This window comes from Lagopus leucura, unplaced genomic scaffold, assembly GCF_019238085.1.
Source record: "Lagopus leucura isolate 7727_CA_CO unplaced genomic scaffold, USGS_WTPT01 Super-Scaffold_741, whole genome shotgun sequence".
In the NCBI taxonomy this organism is placed as follows: domain Eukaryota; kingdom Metazoa; phylum Chordata; class Aves; order Galliformes; family Phasianidae; genus Lagopus; species Lagopus leucura.
Window position 1 is genome coordinate 8,093,552 of NW_024962256.1, and position 24,185 is coordinate 8,117,736.

The 24,185-nt window shown below is 43.5% G+C and overlaps 1 protein-coding gene across 9 annotated transcripts in view; it reads left to right on the forward strand.

Moving 5' to 3' along the window:
- Positions 1 to 24,185, forward strand: part of TACC2 (transforming acidic coiled-coil containing protein 2) — a 117,520-nt gene that overhangs the window by 55,268 nt on the left and 38,067 nt on the right. For 7 of the 9 annotated variants that reach the window (XM_042863811.1, XM_042863810.1, XM_042863814.1 and 4 more), the window contains 2 exons: positions 1,439 to 1,570; positions 23,902 to 24,059. In XM_042863811.1, the coding sequence (XP_042719745.1) occupies positions 1,439 to 1,570; positions 23,902 to 24,059 (290 nt within the window). Of the gene's footprint in view, positions 1 to 1,438; positions 1,571 to 10,546; positions 10,630 to 23,901; positions 24,060 to 24,185 lie in introns of those variants that run through there. The other 2 variants (XM_042863818.1, XM_042863816.1) reach the window with 2 other exon arrangements.

A 24,185-nucleotide genomic window follows, 5' to 3' on the forward strand; every position in this document is an offset into this window, starting at 1 on the left:
TCAAAGGATATTGCTGAAGATGTTTTCCTTTTATGTGGAAAGGTGTAAAGGGGAGAGCTGAGGGACTGCAAAGGGCAGTGAGATGTGAGTGCTACTGCAAGCAGTTAGCTGAGATGCTTTCTTGTGTACACAATGTAATGTCTGTAACTGTGTGTACATTCAGTATTCTTGCTTAGCTGAGTCCACTTTGTAGTGTTTGTGTTTTGTGATTCTTTGTTTGCTCTCCAAACGTGTGTTCAGCATTTTCTTATTCTTAGCAATCCACTTTTTCCTTGAAAATCTTAACTTTCTCTCATCTCCATGTGACCCTATATAGTCACATAGCGTTTGTATATAGTCGATGCCATTTCTATATTAGGATAAAGACATTTTTAGCAAAGGGAAGAGTCTTCCCTGTGGAAAAAGGAAACAGCTTGCTTTTAAATAAAGGACTTGATGGGACTGGGGAGTCGGGAAGTTTGCGTCGGTGTCAGGACAGGGTGGGAAAGGAAGGAAGGGAGAGAGAAGTGCTCAGAGCAGAGATAATTGGCTGGTTTCTTGGAAGAAATAACATAATAGCTAGCCCATATGGCACAGAGCTACTTCGTGCATGTGAGCTAATTATGTAGACCCCTTTAAAGTGCTCATGGTCTGTGTGGATAAACACTTTGGGGAATCACTGTCTCCATGCTGATAGGTACTGTGGCTAAAGTTAGAGAGATGTGATTTATGGCTGTCCTTGCTTGTGTGCATGTTTCTAAAGAAAGGAACAATTTGTCCCTGAACCTTACCAGCTCTCATCCAGTAATGCAGTTATTCAAGTATAACTACTGGGGGCAGGGAGAGGAAATTAAATTTAAAGGATAGAATGACAGAAATGGCCATTAATACTTAGCTTAGGAAGCCTAAAAGCAGCTTCTTACCCCTGGCCTAGTTCCACCACCGTTTCCTTGGGTCTGAACTTGCAGAAACAAGTTGGGAAGCTGCCTCAGGGCACTTCTGTCCCCCTGGTGTGTCAGAGCCGCCCTTGGGAAGCACTTGATGGCTGCAATGCTCCTTTGGTTCCTTTTGAAGTCACTTAAGCTGAGTGTTTATGATCTGTTGTGAGGAGAAAGGTCTCTGTGAGACCTGTACAGGAGTAATTAGGGATTTCTGTCATTCATCTCCGTTGCATGTAGCAGAACAGTCTTGAATTCCTCTGGAAGATCATGCTTGGGTTTGTAAGAGCTGTCAAAGCTTTGCAGTAGTTTGCTGTTCATGTGGTCATCTGAGAATTTAAGTAGGCTTTGTAGGAAGAAGTAATTCATGGGAGGCAGGGGGGAGAGTACCAGTGATGGAACAGTGTGCTTCTGACAGAAGTTGAGATCTACTCAAACTCATCTTTTCAAGAGATTTCATTGCAGGTCCGTGGGCCTTCTTTAAATTTATCAGCTGGTGATTTTTCGTGATTATTTTCCAGCACTTCCAAGCCTGATAGCTGTGAAGAAGCTGGTGGGCTCGTTTCCGGGGATGTGCTGGTGGCTGCAGCCCCTGGTGGTGAAGTAGAGCTGCCTCCTGAGGAAGCTGGAAGTGTCACAGAGGAGATAAAGAGGTAGTGTTCAGTGCTATTTCATGCATTTAAAGTAAATTTCCATATCTATATGTTTTTGTCTTAAAATATTGGGTGTTTTGCCTAAGTTGTGTGAACACTTTGTTGCTAGATTTTGAAACCAATTGCTAGATGATGAAGACCTGCTTGTTCCACTACATTTCCCCTGGAAGACCAGAAGAGGGAGCTTGCACTACACTGGTTGTTAGTGCACTGATCTTCCTCACTGTTTTTAAATTCTTAAATATTCAGTTGTTTTGTTTTTGGTTTTTTTGCTCCTCAGGAGAACCGTTTTGCTCATTCCTCTTCAGATGCTGCATTGTAGTTGACAGTAGTGAAGAAAGAAGTTCAGCTTGGTTTCATTCTTGCTAAAGCAACATTCAGTTATCTTCATTTCAAAGCTAATCTTTCTCTCCTTCAGCTTTGCGCTGACTGTTAAATGGCCTCAGGGAATTCTACTGGGAAAACCCCCAGGCTGTGTCCTCCCATCTCAGATATAGACCAGAGGACACATGTCTGTGGGTATTCATGTCACAGCTTTGGGTGGTGCCTGTCTTGTGGGTGATTAACCACTGTGCTGCTGTGGCTTGGCAATAATGGCATGCCCTCACTGTGACATCTATTAATGGGAAAGGTCACAGCACAGTTGAGAATATTAAATGGGAACTCTCTGGAGAGTGTCTTTCTCCACCCCACAGATACAGGTTGGCAGCTTGTGACAAGCATGCTGCAAGATGGGAGACACCATGGGAAATACAGCTGTTCTGCTTAATGTGACATTCAGAAATGTCAGAAGGTGCTGGTGTCAGCAGGAGGATACCCTGAATCACGGATAGGAACGTACACAATGGATGTGTTCTGCTGTGGAACAGAGAATGAATAGCTATCAGCAAACACTGCTCAAAAATCATCTACAGTTTCATACCTAGGAAACGTGTTGGTGAATTTACCTTTATATATTTCTGAGAATTTTGATCAGAAAGTGGTGTCCTAAGCTTTAAAGTTACATGCTTGCTGTGATGTAGGGTTAGTTCTTTGCTCCTTTATGGTACTGTACACACCTGTTCTTTTTAAGTACGTACAGTTGGTAAGGAAAAGAAGTGTCTGAAGGTCTGTTTGGCAGCAGCCTGCAAGTTCTGTCATCTGGAGAGAATTCTCTGAACAGAGGATATTCTGGTCATTCTCTAAAAGCTGCATGAAGAGATGAGAAATCATTTGAGAAGTGTATGGACAGGCAGAGCTGACTGCTGAAAATGTGTGTTTAAGAATCTCTTTGGTGAGGTAAACAACAGAGTAATGAAGTAAACAATTAAGTAATATTAATAGAATTGCTTGATGCAACATCAAAACCCAGCCTGGGCTGTCGCTAACCGAAATGTGCATCTTCATTATCATTGGAGATGAGCAGTCTGATCACCTGCAGCCTTCTCTAAACTTCTCTGATGTGTTTGCTCTTTTTGCACTGTGAACACAAGTTTATCAGAGATCATAATGCATGTGGAGGTGGGAATTGGAGAGATCTGTAGGATAAAAAGAGCTCTTCCATTCTCCTCGTATTACTGTCCAAACAGTTCTTTGTTGTTATAATCAGCCCCTTATGTTAATGCCTCTTGGGCCTTCATGCACTTTTCTGTAATTTCTGTTTATCAGGTCAACCCAAACAGGACACAGAAAATAATAGTGTGCAAGCTGGATTATTTTTCATTTTGTCACATTTCTGGCAGCTGTTTGCACAGTGAGGTGCTAAACTTCTGCAAGTGCTTTGCCTCTGCACAGTTTTCTGCAAAATAGATTCTTGAGGCATTTCAGTCTCCTCTGATTATGATGAGCTGCTTATGAACTGCATCACAGGCACTTAATAATTTGGTAGAAGTGCTGAAATATTGCTAGTGAGTGTAACTTGTCATTTAAGGAACCACTGTGGATAGAGCTAGCAAGAATCTGGAGAGCTGATCCATTCCCAATTGTGTTGTCAGGGAGAGAGATGGATGTGATGCATTCTGCATCTGTTTCTAGTTTTTGTTTTTTAAGTGTACTGCATGAACTGTATTGTAGCATGCTTTCTAGGTTATGTAGACTGTCTGGTGCACAAATGAAGTGATTTTTGTAGAAGAAGCAACAGTGTGAAGATGTTGAAATGAAGTTGCTTAGGTCTCGGAAACTAAAAACCAAGGATTTTTCTTGAGGCTCAATGGTTGGTAACCTGCAAAGCATTCACCTCCTGAAGAACAACATAAGTAGTTATCTTTCATGTTACCAACCAGTCCTCCAAGAAATGGGCAAAAATGAGCCACTCTGCTCATCCATTCATTTCCTCTGTTTCAGCCTTTTGATTGAGATTTTGTCTCCCAGCCTTTGGCCTGAGGGCTGTGCTCAGCACTGTGCAGTCCTGAGCAGGAGGACGCTTTGTGCTGCTCACTCCTTCTTGCCAGCCTGTCCCATCAAATCCTAAGATGTCTGCTCTGTTTACAGCTCAAAGTATTGTAGACTAAGAGCATTTTCTTGTCACCGCTTACAGGCTTTTATGGTGTGGTCCCCAGACAAGGGACGGCATCCTGCAGGCTTCTCTGGGTGACCCTGTGGCTGTGTGTGATGGGCAGGGTTCCTGGAGACCCCAAGGTCTGGCAGAGGACAGCTTCCATAAAACAGCATCAATTCAACGAATAGTTTCCACAGATTTGAATTTTAAAAGCCAAATCATGATATGTTTAATGGGCACTTAATAGAAATGTGAAATTGTACCAATTTTCTGACCGTATCTTTGTTTAGAATTTGTGCTCCCCGAGGTGCACCCTGCATGCTTATACTCTAAGAAGGCAATTAGTTGTGTGTTGTAAAGCTGCTGCCTGCATGTGGCTGTGGACAAAAGGGTGATGGTGGCCCTGTGTTTGCTGCTTATTGCTGTGTATTTTAAAGGTTCCCTCAGGCGATATATGATGATTTCCTTGCTGCTAAAACAGGTTCAACAGCATGAAAATGAATATGTCATTACACTAATCCATCCACAAGGAATTTTAGAGTGGCGTTAATCATCTTGCTGTGGCAGTACAAGGGCAGGACAGGCATCATGTCCTGGTGCTGCCAGCAGGGAGGAGGATTTGAGGGATATGGGCGCCTCCTGTGTTAGAGCAGGCAATACAGGGTTAGACTGGGGCCAGGTTTGTGTTTCTCAGCGGTCAATGATGTGGCTGAGTAGGGCCTGTGCTTTTGGGGCAGGAGCTCCACCTACCCCTACTGCTGGGTTTTGGCCCATCCTTTAAAAGGAAAAACCTGAAAAATACTGAAAAGAATCGAACCAATTTTCTGTGGAGTCTTTCAGATTCAAAATGAAGCTGTAGGTGAACGTAAGAAGACACCAATTCAAGGCTGCCCTTGAACCTTAACGTAGGTCTTGCAGATCTGTGCGATGAAAAACCCTCCTTGTTCCTTGGGTGGCATATCTGCATGGCTGCCATGGAGGCTTCCCTGCTCTCCAAAAGCACATCTCTCTATCTGTACATGGAATCTGTTGTGTTTGGTTCTCACCTTACCCGTCCTAATTCACCACTGGGCCCTGAAAGACTGCAGAGCCCATGGCATCCTGAAGAGAAGCATTTAGAGACCTCTTTTATTGGCTTTGCAGTGGGTTTCTAACACAGGAAATTTCAATAACTAAGTAGGAAATTCAATAACTATTATCCATAACTCTTAATGCCATTGATCTCACTTGCAATTTAGATTAAGCAGTGACCTTAGCAACTCAACACTGATCAATTGTGTGTGTGCACATCTAGGGAGTATTTATTTGTTTCCTTTTTGGGGGGAACGTATTCTAGCATTTGTTTCCTATGAGCTGCACCATCTATTTTGAGAGCATCATCACAGGTCACCTGTTTTTTTTCTTGACTTGGGAGTTAGAAGCATTTTGTTAATGCGCTCAGGCTTTAAATTCTGAGATACTGTGTTTTTTTCAGGGACTAATAATGGAGCAATGCAAATAAAGCACTCACGTTAATCTAGGTAAGTGGAGGCATTTGATGTAAGATTAAGTTGAACCTCTAAAGATTTACACCTAGTATCAGCTCGTGTTATTTTGTGGCATACCCTTTGATACCATGGCAATGCAGAAAGGGCTGTGTAATGCCCAGTCTTGTGCAAAGGCAATGGAAAGAACTGCTTTTCTTTTTCTTGAAGAATATATTGAAAAACTCATTTAACAGGGTCCTTGATGATTTTGCTACTTAGGTTTCATTTATGCTCTCCTGGGTGCCCTTCAAGCCCGTGTAAATAAAAGGAACAGCTACAAAATGAATAAACCAAAAAATCAGTAAAAAAACAACAACCAAACAAAAGATCTGCGATGATGTTTTCAATCTGAAGCTCTTTGGTCCTTAATCTAGGATGGACTTTCTGATTTATATGTGCTGGATGAGGTCAAATTAGGGATAGCTAAGGATGGTGATATGTCCTTACATTGCTGACTATATACTATTATCTCAGTAACAGTGCACATGAACAGAACTAGAAGTCTATTTGTTAGGCACTACTAAAACATAGGCATTACAATTTATGTTAGCATTTTTTCTTCCAGTGAGCCAAAAGAGGGTAAATTTGTTGTATATTTCACATATTTCCTTTGTTCTTTCAATTGTAGCATGGAGTTGCTCCATAAAACTAAGGGAAGAGAGAAATATTTGGTGATGCTGTGGTACAGCATTACATCCTGCCACTGTCCCTGTGCCATGGCTGTGCAGGCAGTGAGCTGGACTGTCGAGCAAACTGTCTGGAGAAATACACACAGAATCAACGTGGTGCTGCATTGATTCCTGCTGGCAGAGCTCTGTGTTTAACATCAGAGTAGCAATAACCAGGTAAAGCAAAGAGCTGTAGTGAAGGGGAGCAAATGGTTTGTGGCAAGTCAGCTGGCAGCCTCAGCAGCTCGCTGCTCAAGGAAGCCTTTGAGTGACTCTCAGTTATAAGGTTGAGGGCCTCTTGGTCCCAAGAGAGGGAGAGAGGAGTAAGGAACAAAAATCTGGCTACAGGAGGGAGAAGAATAAACCAAGAAAAGGAAATTGTAGCTGCGGCAGGGCTGAAAAGTGTGGTGGTGGGTAAAGAAGTGCAAGAAAATGTATGGCGTGTTTAGAACCATGCATTATGCATTCTATAATGACCAGTGCTTGAATTCTTAAGCAGCTGTGGGGGGAGGATTTGGAGTGCAGGAGCCCTCAGCCTTGGGGTACCCTGAAAGGGCTGTGCTTCAAAAGCTGCCAGTGCTTTTATGTGCTGATGTGCTCTCCAATGTGCAGGCAGCCTCCCCTAGGCACTGGCTGGCCTTGCAACTATACAGAACAGCATTGATTTTCTTGGTGCAATGTGGTCTTTTTAGTCTGTTAGTGAAGGTGATGAGCTTATGACTGATATGTCTTATCAGGCTGATGTTGTGGGTGCCCTATTCATGAGCACCTTGAAACCAGGCAGCCTACAAATAAAGGAATCCTTGGGATACAAACTGCTTCTCAGGCCGCATTCAAGGCTTTGGGTTCCCAAGGAAATATCATCTAAATCTCAGTGTTTATTTTTAGGATCCCATTTAAAAAAATAAATCTCTTCTTTGTTAACATTTCCCCTTTTTAAAAATTGCTTTAAAAGAGGCAGTATTGTTCCTCAGGGCGTCGACAGCAGCCTTCAGCATGTCAGAGAAACCCACTTTAGTTACTGGGTTGTTTGCTTTTGCTCTGTTCTGTGCTGTTGGTTGCACACAGTGCTGGCTTCTGCACAGTACCCCAATCCTGGATTGCAATTGAGATGTTTGGGCTGAGATTTGGGTACCCATCCCAAGGGGGGTGGTAAGATATGAGAGGCAGTGCTTTCTTGCAGAGGGCTCTTTGATGTTTGGTAGTGTGTGTATGTGTGTGGCCACGTTTATAACTAGCCTTAGGGCTTAGCGAGGTCTATGGTGAAGCCAAGAACAAAACATAAGTTTTACTTAATCATAAATCCTATCACAGTCCTGCCCAGCACGACTTTTTTGATGGAAGCCAAAAATTTCAAATTGGGTGCTGGTGACCCAAGTCTGAATTTATATATAAACACAAAATGGAGTAAGACCAAATATTTAGGGGCTGTAGCAAATATTTCATATAGGCCGAAGTGAATGAAACAAACAGAAGGAAGTGATAAATTTTAAAGGATGGCAGTGAATATTTAGATACCCTTTTTGAGCCTTGGAATCACAGTCAGTTATGTGGATGGTGTCTGGAACAACCCTGGGCTGAGATGCCTGGGGCATCTTCAACTCCTTTGAAGCCACAGTGAGATTTTGGTTTTTGAGCCCCAGCTGTGTGTTTTTCAGGTCCCAGGCTAGTTCTTACCAGATGTACTTTTATGGTATCAACACAGTTCTTATATTTTTAAAAGCCAGCACTAAATTTAGTACTAAATTAGCACTTCTGTTGGCAGGCCTAAAGGATGGACTGGGGCCAGGCAGGAGAGGCAAAGCTCCCCTCACACGGAGCTGCAGGGAGAGCCCACGTTGTGGGCTGCTCTGCATCTGTGTTCACTCCTGAGGTTGGGGTCAGTGCTTCTGTATCCATGGAGGAATAAAAGGCCACAGCCAGCTTTTCAAAGTTGCTTTTGCTGTAATTGTATAACACTTCATTGCATGCACTGAAGTGTGTGTAGTGAAATGATGTGATGCTCAGAGCATTCAGAATAACTTAAAGAAAAGCGTGGCTTCAGGTGAATGTAGCAAGGAGCAAAGTGATAGGCATTTTAAATGCACACTTGATATTTGTTAGGAAAGTACCACAATATTCCCATTTTCTCCACTGCAGGACAAATGGTGCCTCTGTTCTCCCTGCTGGCTCCCAGAAAACTGCAAGGGCTTCATTTTCTCATTGTGGAGTTTGCCTTTCTTAGAATTATTGTCTTCTTTATTCTGCAATAAATAAAACCCAATAGGGAGCTCTTATGGCAATCAGAAGACCAATCATCTGTAGCTCAGCACAGCTACCACGCATAAAACTGAGCAGTAACCTCAACCTAATAGGTTCCCTAAATGCAGCCCTGTAATTGCAGGCTGGTACCACTTCCTGCATTGGGTTGGTATCTCAGAGTTATTAACCATTGCAAAGCTACTGCCAGGGTATACAGATTATTTTTTTTCCAGGCTCTTCCTCTGAATTCTGTGTTTTACTTGGACGAGCTCCTGACAGGTGTATTACCTGAGGTTCTGTTAAAAATGAGCATTCTGAATCATTTTCTTATGTGGCTGTACAGATCTTCTGTCATTAGCAGTGTCGTCCAGCTTACAGCATTTAGTGCTTCTCCTTGTAAATATCTGCAGAAGTGCTTTCTGCTGCTAAAGGGCTTAAAAGCAGCCCATGTGCTCTAGTGCAGGCAGTGGGCAAACACTACTGGATTTTCCTTCTTGCAAGCAGAAACAATAAAAACCAGAAGCTACTGAAGGTGCAAGTCTACTGAGGTCTGCACTGAAATGCTGGGGAGGGTGCTTTGAAGTCAGTGAGTTCTAATATCCCTATTAAATATATTTGAGCCTTCTGACCCCTCTGCCCCAGCATGGATCCAGAAGTGTCACACAGCCTCAAGCTGTTTGTTTCTCGAGTGTTTAATTCCGAGTATAGGTAGTGATGCAGCTGATGCCCTTTTTGTCCTTAGGATGCTGTGGAACACAGCGTGCACATGGAGTGCCTCTGCCGAATGTGGTGTACAAAATTTATACACAGGAGTGGTCGTGCCCAGCCCTTTTGGCTTGTTCCCCCATAGAGGGGGTCCACAAGAAAGAAGGGGACAGTCTCTTTAGTAGGGTCTGTTGTAATAGGATAAGAGGAAGTGGGTTCAAACTGGAAGAGGGGACTTTTACACTGGGTTTAAGGAGGAAGGTTTTTACAAGAATGGTGGTGAGACACTGCACAGGCTGCCCAGAGAGGTGGTGGTGTCCCATCCCTTGAGACACCTGAGGTCAGGGGATGGGCTCTGAGCACCTGATGGAGCTGTGGGCATCCCTGCAGATTGCTGGGGGGTTGGACCAGATGGCCTTTAATGTCCCTTCCAACTGAAATGATTCTATGAATTCTGTTGCCTTACTACCCCCAGAGAGGGATAAGCCTGTTCAGAGGGTTTGGATTGTGGTTTGTTTTTGCTTGTGCTTTGCAGGCTGAAAGATCCCTACCACTGCTCTTGCTTGTGTTCAGTTGTGAGCATCCTCATGGTTCTGTACCTTCTGGCCCTGCCGGGGGGCTGTGTGTGCGGTGGCAAAGCCCCAGTCCCTTCGGATGGAGCGTTGCGGGTGGGGAAAGCTCCCACATTGCCATGTTTACCTTGGCTGCTCGTGATATTCTCCCTCTGTCCCTCATGGACGATTCCATTTCTGCAAGAGGGATGAGCTCATTTGTTTAAATGAAACAAGCGGCCGCTCTGCTTATTAATCCTCTCTGCAGTTGTCCCAGTGTGTCCAACTTGCCTCTTATGGAAAGGAAATGTATGCACAGCATCCCGAGTCCGCCAGCATTTGCATTTCAAATCAGCTGAGTCAACACAATGCAATGGTCCTGCCTGTAGGTCCTTAGGGAGCCACAGTAGCTGACAATGTGTGCTTAAAGGGAGGGTCTGCTTTTCTTCTTCTTCTTTTTTTTGGATTTTTTTTTCCTGAAGGCAGTTTCCATAGCCAGCAGTGCTGCGTTCGAGGCGCTTGCACCGTGGCTGCACGGACCTCTGATGTTCAGCAGATGATTATTAGCCTGTCACAGTGGCCGGGATTTCATTTTATTTTCTAACTAACGTTCATCTGGACGGGAAGGGGGAAAAAAAAAAATAATAAAAAATAACTGGCAACTGTTCAAAGAAGAGAGGCTGCTGCTCAAGTGCTCCTGCCTGTGCTGCCACTGATGCAAGCAGCTGTTCCCATCTGCAGTGCAGCACCGCAGGCTCTGCACAGGCACGGCTCGCCGAGGGAGCTGCCCGCACACCTAGCTGCCAGCCCGGGGCACGCTGAGGATGGGAGGCTCGCAGTCCCTGCAGCAGGCACAGGCAGGGAGCCTGGCCCGGGAGCCATCGGAGGCGATGTAAGTCTGTCTGCATTCCCTTCGCTCTCGTCTTTTCTGCCGCGCTGCTGGGCCCGCAGCCTTCCCGCACCTCCGCTCCGCGATGCGGCGGGGGGCTGATTTGTGCGCGTGAGGCCTTTGTTTAATGCCGGCTGCGTTCAGGTGGGGACGTGGTTGTGGTGTTGGTGAATATCACGAGCTGTCTTTCATTGAGCTCCCACCTCGCTCGGGCTGCCCACCTCATCTCGGTGCTGTGGAGCCATGCCTGGTGCCATACGTTTGTCTCTGCGTTTTGGATGCGTAGCGAATCAAGCACAATGACCGTTTACAACGGAACAAAAACCTGCCCCTTCCCCCTCCCAAACCCACCATCGTTGGGTTTTCTGTTTAAAATGCACAGCGTGGAGCTGCTTTCCTCAGAGCTTCTCTCTGCTGTTCTCTGTACAGATGCTGTTTTTCAGGTCACATCACCCCTGTCAGCATCAGTCTTTGGTATTGCACTCTGTGATGAATTGTGAGAGCGAGGTGTCTGCAGCTCTTGCTGAAGGCAGCTCCGAAGGATCGGCTCACTGCAGGGGGAGGAAAGGAAAAAGCAAATGTCACTGAGCAAAAGTGATCACTTTTTCATGTTGCTGCATCATGTATGATAGCGCACAGATACGTACGTGCGTGCAGAAATAGCAGAGTCATTTCCCATTTGAAATTAGGATTTGCTGTTTATTGGTTGAGGTTTCAGTGGTGAACAGCCTCTTCTCCTTGACCTCCACCCCAAACTCACTGCTGGAGCATGGGCTTCACCTCAGGGTGGTTTTACAGGAATTGCTTTGTCTCTCATTGGCCTTTCAGTTAGAGATCCCATTTATCTAAGATGTCTGATCACTGAGCTTATTTCTGATCATGCGTTTCAGTTAGTTTTAGGTATATCCACTAGGGCTGATCTATAAAGCAGCCTCACTTAACTCTTTAAAGAAACTGTAATGTAATATGTGCCTATTAAGGTAGATGTGATTAGATTCGAGGCATCATTTGGCTGTTTGAGATAAGTGCTTCTGAGCGAAGGGGAATGGGAGAGCAGTAACTGATCGTTTTGCCTCTGTAATAGGCCTTACAAGTAGGTTCATGCTCCCTATTGTCATATTCCAGTACATCAGTAGATTGCTTTGCTCAATGCTGTCTTGTTAGATTTGTAAGGCATAGGCCTAGCAGCATTTCTGCATCCTTTGTTCCTTCGGTGCACAGCTTCACCCAGTAAGATATAGTTTCATCGTAGGCAGTATTAACATTGCTGCATACAATGTTTTACTGGTACAGTGGAATGAACTGATGCCTCATTACCTTTAAGTACTGTTAATTATGTTTTTGTCTGCTCGAGCTGGGATATATTTTTAACAGTGATCTGAAGACTGGGCAGTATAAGTGGCATAGATGAAGCAGTGTTCAGTGTGTTTTATCTACAATTTTCACAACCTTTGAAGGATTCATTCTGTTTAAGAACATATTGATCAAGGCATAGTTATTTTTTCTTATGGTACATGGGTAATATGCTAGACATGACATTATCATCTCTTTTGATGGCTTTATATGTTAATATTTTTTTGTTTGTTACCTCTGAGGGACTTTAATATGGTCTCTTAAGGTCCAATATAGTCAGCAGAAGTACTTTCAGCACGGATGTCATTCAGTAACTGTTGATATTCTTGGGAAGCGTCAGTGAAAGATATTACTCATCCTAAATACCAAATGCCTGTGCAATTTTTTTCATTCCAACTGTGTGCTCTTTAACGTGAGCCTGGAGGTGTTTTTTTTTTTATCCTTGAGAAAGTACAGACCTGTTTTCCCAAACCAAGAATCTCTTCATTGGATGTCATGGTAATCCATCCTGCTCTGAGATAGTGATACTTTAATGACTGTAACTTTCAGTAACGCTTTTGTGATGAGGTTGTATTCAACCTGTCTTGCGTACACAAACAAATTCCTTTGTGGCTTGAGGCAAAACCATCCAGCTGAGTCCCAGGCAGGTGGTGACCGCCTGCAACGTGGGCCGGTGGGACAGCATGGCAATGACAGGAGATGGCTTCCTAACAGAGGGATGGGCTTGGCTGCCCTCCATTCCTTCATTGGGTTACAGGGGCATCAATCAGCAACCATTGCTGAAATTGATTTAGCATCAAAAAGTACGGAGGGAAACAATTTCCTTTAAGAAGCTGCTGGTTTCAGAGGTCCTCAAAAGCATCCTGCAATGGACCTCTTTGCTCAGTATTAGTGAAATTGTGGAAACTGAGGTAAAATTTATGCTGAGAAGGGGTCAAGGTTACAATTTTCAGGTGTGGCTATGATTAATTATACTCTATTTGCATGTAGTTTGAGAAATAAACAAAAAAAAAACAAACCCACACCTATTTCAATGTAGATTTGTTTCAGGTACAATGAAGAAGTATCTGTAATAAAAACAGTTTTGGTACTGACAGCCTTGAATGTTCTGTTGTGGGTTGTTGGCAATCTGGTCACTGGTAGTAGGCAATTCGCCTTTTACATAAAAAATAGACATTAAAAAAAGAAAGAAAAAAGGGAAGTCACTTTTGAATGATAAAAAAGGGAAGGCCCAGGGGAAGCCTGTGCCAATGAAAGTTGTCTGCAGATCCAAGTGGCGTGGCTCAGACCCCACTGGTGACATGATGAGCAGTGTCATGTGTTGTGCAAATTGCAGCAGGCACCCTGGTGGCCATGGATTGAGCTAAATTGAGGGTATGTTTCAATCACATAATAGCTGGAATAAAGGAACTGACAGCGTGGTGCTGCTCAGCTGGCCTGGCTCTGCTCAGGTGCACACACACACACACAGCTGGCACATGTGTGGCCTCGCACACTGCCTGTGCAGTGCTGACACACCAGGGTTGTACTGGCTTCCATCTGCCATCCCTTACACATCGGTGGTTTTCTTAGAGTATTTCTAGCTCTAGGTGATGCTATAATAACACTTGGATAAGTATTAGAAAAGCAGAAGTCTTGATAGATTTTTAAACGTTGATGGTTCCTATTTGGTTCTTACCTCTGTGTTGCTTTATCTGTCCTCCTTTCTTCTGAGCACAAAGCACACCTGGCTTTGGTGGAGCACTGTAGCTGCTGTCCATGCAGCTGCTGGACAGGACTGATGTTCAGTGCCTGTTTCTTGGTTGGCTGGAGGGCTGGGGTGTGCTATTTCCTCCCATTGAGAGCTCTTCGTGCTGCCACTGTAACATTTCCATCCCCTGCCAATCCGAGGGGAAAATGTCTGGAGGCTGAGCCAACTCCTACTGAAGTCAATGCTGAAATGCCCGTTGACTTCAGTGGGAGCTGGATTGGACTCCAAAAAAGAAATTGAATGTCACTGATGGTTGGTAGCCAGCCAAGATGCTGCCCTTGTGCGTTGTTTATCTTCTGAGGTGTGGGCTTTGTTGGTTGTCAGAAGGGTTGAGAAGAATTTAAACTGGGCTGAATCAGCCTGGTGTGTAAGAGATGTGAGCAGCTGTTTTGTGTGTGGGTATGTATACGTGTGTGTATGGAGGACAGTTACCTATGTGTATGTACAAATATGTATGTACAAATAATACAAATAAGTATGTACAAATATGCAGCCCTTGCTTTGTTGTGCATTTTTCTGTCTCCAAAACCTAAAGGAATCCAATGTGTGGTTCTTAAAAGTTTGGAAGAAAACAATCTGGTTAAATATTTGCACAATTTTATTTTTATATGCTTATATGTAGGAAATCACCTTAATGAATAAATATATGGAAAAAGGAGAAATACACGTTGAAAGTATTGAGAAGAATTAGAGTTTTTTTGGCAGGAGGGGAGGCTTCTGTTATTGAAATGGCATTTATTATTGAAGGTAAGCCCTTTTTGACAGATAGCCCTGCCTATTGTCAGTGTTGTACATATCTTTTCCTTCTATTTGGCAGTCACCAATCAGCATTCCCAGCAGCACAGAGAGCACTCTCCACCTCCTAGTTTTGTCTGCTAAGTAAGGTGAATTGCTGGAAGCCATGAGGGTGTTTCACTTGAGAGAAAATGGACCAGAAATAACAGGGAAATTCTTCTGTCAAGCTTTCCTGCCTTTTATTCCAGCCTCCCTTATTTGAGCCCAGAGGATCTCATCTCTGAAGTCACTGACAGCGCTTCCTTTGATATGGAAGGGTACTACATCAACCGCTACATCTGTCACGAGAGGGAGGCAGGTCACACTTAGACTTGAAAACAAAATAAAAAGACCCCAGAATCCCTCAACCTTCTATTAGCAGGGCACACCACACATCTGGCAAAGATGTGTGCTTCAGAAAGCTCTCTATATTGAATGGTGTGCCCTATGCCATGCGTAATGGAGCTGCTGTCATCTATTATGTATTATGACATACAAGCAAATTGGAAAATAATAAATGGGAGGCAGTAAAAACATGAATGAAGAGGCATTCCTGCACGTGCGTTGTGGCTCTCACACTCAGCACTGCTTCTCTGTCTGCTTATGTTTCTGCTTTGCTCAACGCAGCAGTCAAAGTAACAGCTTGTTAAATTTGAATCGAAGGTGCTCTTTGAGGGGTAATAGGCTGGGTGCTTTTAGGGCTTTTCCGACATGCTTGTAGTACACAAAAATTAGTTCAGTTCCTTTGTTTTAAGACCTTACACGGGGAGAGAGTTTTTGTGTTTGCCAATACCTTGGATACTGTTTGTTGCCAATAGATACCATTTCCTTATCCATCACTGATGCTTTGTAAGGATTTGGCTTTGTAACAAACTTCACGTGCTGTCCAGGTGAGAGGCTTTGCAGTGGCAGAGTTTTAACCACAGCTAGAATTTCAGCGCAGTTTGCATTTTCTTTGAGGAAGTCTTGGAAAATGGATGTAGGTAAAATAAATAAATAAAATAAAAATTGGGGTTCCTCTATGCGAAACAAAACAAAGTGCTATTTTTGCTACAGCAAAACTTGTTAGGAAAAAAAGCAGTGTCATTTCTCATCAGATCCTTAAATGCTTTGAAGCAGCCACCTGAGCTCAGTAGCAGATGATGCGTATCGTGCTTTGTACCTGCAGTAGCACAAGAGAGTCAGCTCAGGGGGGAAAAGGTGAGTTAGTTTCAGTTTTTCACCACATCTTTGGGGTCTCAGAGGTTTCTTCTAAGGTACTTTTTGGCATGAGAACCTTCATCAGTAGCAACACTTAGCAAGACAGGAAGATCGATCACTCCTTAGCTCTGGAAAGCAAAGTGAGGGTTGCACTGTAGACCATCTAAAATCTTAACATGTGAAGTGGGCATATTTTGGTTTGAGTAAGTATACATCTCTCTGAAACTGACCTCAGGATGCTTGTAGGGCTCTCCTTTATTTTTTTGGAGCTTCCCCACAGTGTTGCTCCTGTCCCAAGCTCTGAGGTCTGACTGAGGATATAATGAGTGTTTGGGAGCTTCTTGCCTCCCAGAGAAGGAATTGGGGTCATTTCTTCTGGTGAGATGAAAAGTGAACTTTAGAAAAATCAGGTGCTTTGCAATTCTTTGATTTAGATTAAACTGCATCCTTGGAGTTATGCTCAAATCTATAAGTAAGGTTTTTTTTCTAAACAAAAGAAGCTTGTTTCTGGGGCTAAACATAGATCAGATGTGAAACCTAGCAGTAGTTGCAGTCAGGCTCCTGCTTTTGCGCTTTGATTTACTTTCAGCACAGAAATGTGGATTTATTGCTCTCGTTAACGGTTCGCTGCTCTCATTAAAGATGAGCCCAGCGTTGTGCTGAGTTTCATTGCTCAAGGAGGGGGAGGATGAGCGAGGAATGCGAATTCCTTTGTTTACTCCTGGAGTCTGAGGCCGCTCCCTTGGATCCAGGAACCCAGGCATGGTTTGCCTGCATCCAGGTGCCACTGCCAGCCATGGATGTCACCTTCCTGGTACCACTGCTCACAGCGTGGCTCAGTGCAGCCCTGTGGCAAAGGACCTGCTGTGTGCCTGTGAGCAGAGATGGCTAAGGGAAAGCCTGGTTGGATTTCCAAGGTAGTTCCAGCAAAGAAAGCCATTTCAAAGGCACGGTTCTGGCTCCCAATGTGTTATTGATTGCTTTCTCTTGGAGCCTTTGCATGGTGCTGTACAGCAGTTAGCACAGGCACCTGGTTTGCTTTCTAGGGATGTAGTTAACAAGATGTTGTTTCCAGGTTAAAACCTGAGCACTGACTACTGAAGACAGAGGAAAGGTATTTGTCATGGGTGTTAAATACTTAAACATCAAACCCTTGGCTAAGAGAGTGAATGGCAGTGCAGCACTGATTGGAATCACTATGTACTAACTGATTGTAACTATATTTGTGGAAAACATTTCTCTACCTGGATATCGGAGTATATTTGTATCTTTACTGTTCTCATCCCTGAAGAGATTTTGGTATTTGAACGTTTTGCAGCCTCTGGTTGTTTAGGGACATGTTAGCGTATGTGCTGGTGTGATGTCTGAGGATGAGTGTCTTTAATTAAATGGTGTTTTCCTCTTGTTCCTCTGAGAATTAAAGCATCTGCCTGCAAGGAGCGTGGAGATTACAGAACGTACAGATCCTTCAGTTCTGAGCCCTGGTTCTGTAAAGTGTTGTCATTCTTCAGACTACAGTCAGTGAGAGGGAGAGGCTGGCCAGGAAGAATGGGGATTCATTTCATTATTCACTTCTATCAGTGGCATTGAAAAACGCTATTACATCTCAGCAAAAGCCACAAAGACAGAAATTTTAATGTCATTTAAGGCAGTACGGAGAACTACTTGCTAATCAGTTAGAAAAATGAGTTAAGTAGTTTGAAGTGCTGCTGTAAGCGTGCAGTATTATATCCCTCAATCTTCTCTTTCAGATGTGGCTTCCCACAGCTTGAGATGTTCCTTTCTTGTTGCTGCGTGAAGCAGGAAATGGCTTTTGCTGGGGGAGTGTGAATTTGGCTTCTGCACAAAACGCTCTCGAAATTGCTGAATAAACAAACAATAAAAGCAGGAGAAATGATTCCTTCTCCCCTTATCAGTTATAGAAAGAGGATTACTTGTAATGCAATAGGTTAAAAAACAGCAATCAGCATTGTTTTTTAAGTTGATCGTGCCCTTTTAATTCTCCTCTGCTGCAGTTCTAATCCTAATACAATCTAAACATAATCATCCCATGAAGAGAAATCGGCCTTTTAATAGGAAGTGATTAATGCTTATGGGAGGCATATGTTTCCTTTTTCAGAAAACACATCTCCAAGTTGACCTGTGTGGTTTGGATAACACACAGGCTATTATTTTCCGTGGCTGAAGTCCCATGTAATGATCTGAAAATGTAAGCCATAGCTTTTATTTTTCTCACCTCCGTGAAAGAAACACCACCACCAAAACAGGCAGATTCTTGTATCCCAGCTCTGCTGTCTGAGGATGTCTGCAGGCTGGCGTGAAGTGGCTCGGAGAAGTGACACCAGCAGCTGTGCATCACCCAGCAGTGCTTGCTGCTCACACCGATTTCTGCAGGTGTAGCACATCATTACAGCTCTGAGCTGTGCCCAGACAGCAGCAAGCATCCCACAGGCTCACAGCATGAGGGAGAGGTGAATGCTGCACAAAGGAGGGATGTGGCTCTGGCTGCTGCTCAGCACACTGCCCTTCCTCCCCTGCATCCTTCAGTGAAGCTTTGTGCTTATTGGGGCGCATCACATTTGGGCTGGGAGGTCTCACCTTCAGTGCCAGATCCATTATTTTCCTGGGTTGCCGTGTTTGCCGTGGAGCTTGGAGGGATATTTGTGCTGAAATCATCTTTAAATCCTTCTCTGGAGAGGAGTGCCTGCCCTGCTTTCTGCACACGTCTGTGTCAGTATGAGTTCTCATGTAATTGCACTGCACGAAAGTAGGTCTCTGTCATTTCAGTGGAATGGGATTTATTTGATGAAACCTCATAAAGTAAGAACTGCAAAGAATGCTTCTGTGTTGCAGCTCAAGCCATAGAATGATCATGTGACATTATCCTGGGCTTATGCTCCTCTGTTAGGGAACAACCTGCAGTCAGCTTTGAATAATGTCACTTTGCTGCAGAAACCATGAATATGAAGCATAAATCCTTTTTAAGCCTCCCAACTTTGATTGCAACAAATGCTTTTACAAAAAGCTTTCTTGGATGGAGAAAACAAAAACCAAAAAACAATGCTACCATCTTTTTTTTCAGTCGTCCTACAATTTAGTTGACATTGGGGTTTTGTTGTATCTGTAAGACAGCTGGATTAAAAAAAAAAAAAAAAAAGATGCCAAGGAAATTAACTTAATTAAATGAGGGATATCTTCTATAAAATTATTCTAAATTATTGTGGTTCAAGAAGCTGCTGTTCCTGTTTTTCACTGAAACATACCCAGTTTGAATGTAAAAACAATGATCTACAAGGCAGCAATTGGTGAATTATTTTCCAGCTGTGTAGTCTAAGGTGAAATGATGCTGCGGTGAAATCAGTGTTTTGATTATCAGACTTTGCAAGTGAGAAGCCCATGAAACATTCTATCATTGCTGCAAGGCAGGTGAGAAGCTCAAAGCGTAATCTGGTACGTATGTGAGCATGCTGATCCTGTGGGTGCAAGCCAGCAGGGATGTTCCATGTGGGACAGTGGCATCACAACAGGGTGAGCAGGATGGAGGCTGGGGCAATGGCAGTCTGACTGCAGCCTTCCAGCATCCCCTTCTTGAGACGAGTTTCACAGCTCAGCTGCTCACACTGTAGGCTTGTTGGGAATTTAATTGTAGGTTACATGGTCGTGTCACCGAGCGTCCTTACAACAGTCCATTAATAGTTAATGGTCAGACGTGTCCCAAAAGAAACAGTCTTACAGATGGAGTCTGGTGACATGTAAGTGACACATTTGAGCCTCCTCCAGTCCCTGGCTCGATGTGACAGTCACATCCCACGCTGCCAGCCTTCCCAAGGGGTTGGGGTGGTAAAGGCAGATGGCTTTAAATGATCCCTGTTAAAGTCACTGACCCGTGAGTTTTGATAGGCTTGGCTGAGGTTAATGGTTTTGCTCTTCTCTGTGCAAAATGTTTTCGGTTGTATCAGTACTTTTGAATTGGTTTTGAGACATTCAGTCATTTTAATGGTATATTTTACTAGAGAGGAAGAAAATATTGTTTGTGAGGTTTATGCTTGACACCATATTTGTGCCATTTTTAATACCACGTGTTTAACAGATCCTTGGATGACAGGGGGAGTATTTCAGTAATCCAGGTACCAAACATTATCATCTAATAGATAAATAACCAGACAAATCTGCTAGTGTATCTTTCACATCTTCTGTACATTCCCGTACAAATGTACTATTAGCATTTAAAATCTGTAAAGTTTGATACTCAGCACATGTAGATGTAAAATGCCATAGCTAGCAGTCACCATCATAAGAAACATTATTTATTTAGAGTGCTTTGTTAGCCTTGAGTTGCTGAGTAGGCAATCACCATGCAAAAATGGCAGCACATAGAGCAGAAATGTTTTTGATATTACCCTAACATCACGCTGGCATGAAAAAAGGACCTTTGGCTGTAACCATCCAGAAGTGTTGGTTACAGTGAGTGAGGCCTAGGGTCAGGTCCATGGCTTCCATTGGTAACTTGGTCTCCAGGAAAGGAATTACTGCTTGGGCTCTTTTGCTGTGTTTGAAATATGTGTCTTTTCAGACCTGTCAGTCAGTGCAGTGTAAGTGCCCATTTAAGTAACATACAGAAGAGATTGACCTCAGAAACGTACAGCCAGTCCTACAGCCCTGGCTCTGATCTCATCAATAAAGCAGATCTGAATTATTCATGCAGGTTTTATGAGGATCATCTCTGAAAGTGATCGATGGCGGTGAGACTGCAGAACTCATTCCTCCTTTTTATATCCAGATCATCTCCCAGTGGGATTACAGGAATGAAAACCAAAATTCATCTTCAACACTAAATTGAGCATTTAAGAAATTGCTTTTTTTTTTTTTTTTTTTTTTTTTTTTTTTTTTGTTCATTTGGATTCTTCACATGCTATGTGATAAATTGCTCAGCAAATACTGAATATCTTAGCTTCATGATATTTTAGATGCTTTAGAAGGTTAGGTTAGATCTACTGGAACCTGTGCGTTGCCTTTAGGAATGCAGCTCTCTAGCCAGTAGCAAAGAATGTGCAGGTGTAAATGTGAGGTAGAAAACAAAATAGAAGACAAAATAGCAATTTCTATCTCCTCCTCCTCAAGTATTTAGGATTGCAGCTGTATCCCAAACAAGTCTTTGGAAGTTTCTGCTGCTTCAAATTGATCAGCCAGATTAGCATTGTGGATATGAGAGGCTGCTTAATGTCTGGAACAGCCCTCCGAACATCCTGCCCATGTCAATTAGAGGGCAATATTTAAATAAGAGCTCTCCAATCAAACTTTGGAATCCTTCATTTTGGCTCATTACTTTCCAAGCACTCCTGTATGGTAATGGAGCACAGTTTGCTTTTGTGTGTGTTGTAAGATATCCATGACTTTTTTTAATGTGAGCATGCACTTGCACTGCTTATACTGCTGTAACGTAAATGTTGGAAGAACCTGAAACATTGGAAGATTCCCAGTGAGGCAGAAGGCATTGAAACCATTCTGCTGCAAGCTATTTCATTTTGACTCTAGGCTGTGGGCATTAACTGTGGGTGACCACAATTTGATGGCTGTCATGCTTGAAGAGGGCAAGCAGAGGCAGGGGCAGCAAGAAATCCCATTCTTGCTTACTGTGTGCTTGCCAGCCACAGTGACTAAGGGCTATTTTTTGTCCTAAAATAAGGGACGACTTCATAGCATGTGCTTTACAAAAAAAAAAAGGTAAGGTCAGTTCTGAGACTGACTTTCCTCAGGGAAGGTGGCAAAGAATTCAACCCAAGTTACTCCCCTTGTTTCTTCCTGAGGTCAGTGCAGCAGGCTGGCAAGACCTCCAAGCCTCCAGATGAGAACAGGAGAACTCCAGCTCCCCTGGCTCTCCCACCTCTCCCTATCTGTACCTGCTGTACACTGTTCACTGTGTTCTATTGACTGCCTTTCTATTTACTGCTTACTGGCTGTCTTCCAAGAGGTGAAAGAGATGGACTACAAGAATATTTCTAGTTATTTTGTACTCTATTGTTATCATCATTTGGTGTCTTCTACAATCTATATCTTTTTTGCCCATTGCATAAAAAAAAACCAACAACAACAACAACAAAAAAAAACAACCAACAAAAAAGGATGCAGATGTAAAGATACAAAATATACTCTCAAAGCAAGCTCCCATTGATTACCTAAGCTGGCCATTGCCTTTTGGAATGTGTGAATGTGTGTTCTATCCTATAGCTTTTAATTCCTTGTTTTCTCAGAAACCAATTCTTCAGGCTACAGTTCTATACTTGCACAACCAAGTCATGCGTGCCCCCTAAATGATGAGCTGGGACCAACAGTTCTGCACTGTCCAAGACCCACGAGTCCCTTCTTACCCTGCCTTCTCCTTGTCTGGAGCTCCAGAAGCATGGTATAGAAGATGAAACAGGCACTTCCCTTTGGCACAGCCTGCCCACCAATGGGTCCGTGCCCACCACCAGTGGCAGTCTGTTCTATGTTATGAACTTTAAGGCAGTGGGTTTTTTTGTTGTTGTTGTTTTTGTTTTTTTCCTGTATACCCTTTATTTCTGAGAGAAATGGCATTATGAATAGAGCTGGCTGAAATATGTAATTTCCTTTTTACAGGAAATCCTGTTGCTCTGGGAAAATCTCTTGGTATGCTTTAAAAGTACAGCTATGGTCTTAAAAATATCCAATGCAAGAGAGACCAAGCAGTATTTTCACAAGGGAAAGCTGAACTGGCTCAACACAGGATCTCATTTTCTAGGATATGTGATGTAGACCTTGGAGTAATGTCCTCATATGTGCTTGCAGGCTTTGTGCTCTCTGCCATACTTCAGGCAGTGGCAAAGAATGTTCTTCTGATATTGAGCTTCCTTTCAGATTTCTTTTTGACATGCCATATTTTGTTGGTGCAATTGCTTCCCATAACAAACTCAGCAGCATTTGAATTATGGTTAAGGCAGTTCTTTCTGGTTACATTGCTGCTTATGCTGGAGTGCATGTGAACGTTAAATGTATTGGATTGGAGCCTTTCCAAGATTATTAAATATTGGCAAAACAAAGATGTGTGCTGAAGCTCAGGTGATACAGACAAACTCAACAGGTAGGAATTGCCCTTAATTCTGCTGGTTTGGATGATAGCATCATAGGTTTATTTTTATGACAGGAAATATTTCTCTACAAGGTAAATATCAAATTGCCTTTTCGCTTGATGCTTCAACTTATGAGTTTCCTGAACCATCTCAGTGGATGTAGGAGAAAATGTTGCTCTGTTGAATGACTATTGTGTAGCTTTGTTTATGGAAGTTCTTTGTTCTCAGCTCTTCTTAAAATATTTCAACTTAGGGCACGATATGTGTCTGAAGGGATGTAATTCACACCGCTGCAGCCTGCCTCTTCCCATTCACCCATTCTGTAGCCTGATGGCTGTGCATGGTTTAAGCACTGACACAGAGGGGTCTTACAGCCATAGAAAGAATTGATAACCAGACAGTTTTGATGAGCAGTTCTCTAGGAAATGGTGCAAGCTTTGGGCAGACGAATTTCCCAAAAGGTGAGAAAACCACCCAAAGCATCTGGTTACACCAGGGAGAGGGGTCGTGATGTTCTGCAGAGTCCCCTCTGTTGCTCAGGCTGGTGGTTGTGAGTTCTTTTCTTACCCAGTTCACAGGAGATTTCCTGCTGTGACAGATTTCAGCAGGCGTAATAGGATGCAAATCCAGTACTTGTACCTCTGCTGACATCGATCTGCTTAAAATAATCATGAGCTTTAATAAAGAGAGCAGAATCTGGCAGCTCTGAGGTATCGTTTGACTTCAACAGAGTGAGAGGAGTCCTCGCTGCAGCAGGATGGCTTGTGGGGTGCTTCTGGTTTCACTTCACAGCAGGTTTGGTCCCCGCTGCACTGTCATGCTGAGTGTGGGCAGCCATGGGGACTGCAGTCCAGCCTTGAAAAGAATTGCTAGAAATGGGCAGATCCCTTTTCCTTCAGGAAACTGTCAATTTGAATGATTGACAACACCAGGACTCAGCACATTTTATAGCTTGTCTCACCGTGTGTAACGAACCTGTGTGTTTATCTTTTGAAAAGGGCTATGGGAAAATTCTGCATTTCCAAATACAACTTGTCTCCTCCAAACATGAATCTTCACTCTACTCACTAGTCCTGCCTGCTAAAGGAAACTCTCTCTTGTTTTCCCCAGGAGCTCTGACTCAGAAGAAGCATTTGAGACCCCAGAGTCCACGACACCAGTCAAGGCTCCTCCATCACCTCCACAGCCACCACCCGACACGGAGGTAGCCATCGTAGCAGACATAGCAGAGCAAGAAATAAAGCCTCAGCTGCCCTTGGAAGACACAGGTAACAAGCATGCAGTATGGGACAGGTTGCTGCAGGATGTGTTTGTGTTAGCAGAGACAAGGAACGGATGCTAACAAAGTGTTTTCTGGAAGATTAATGAGTTTATACTCATCTTCATCCACTACA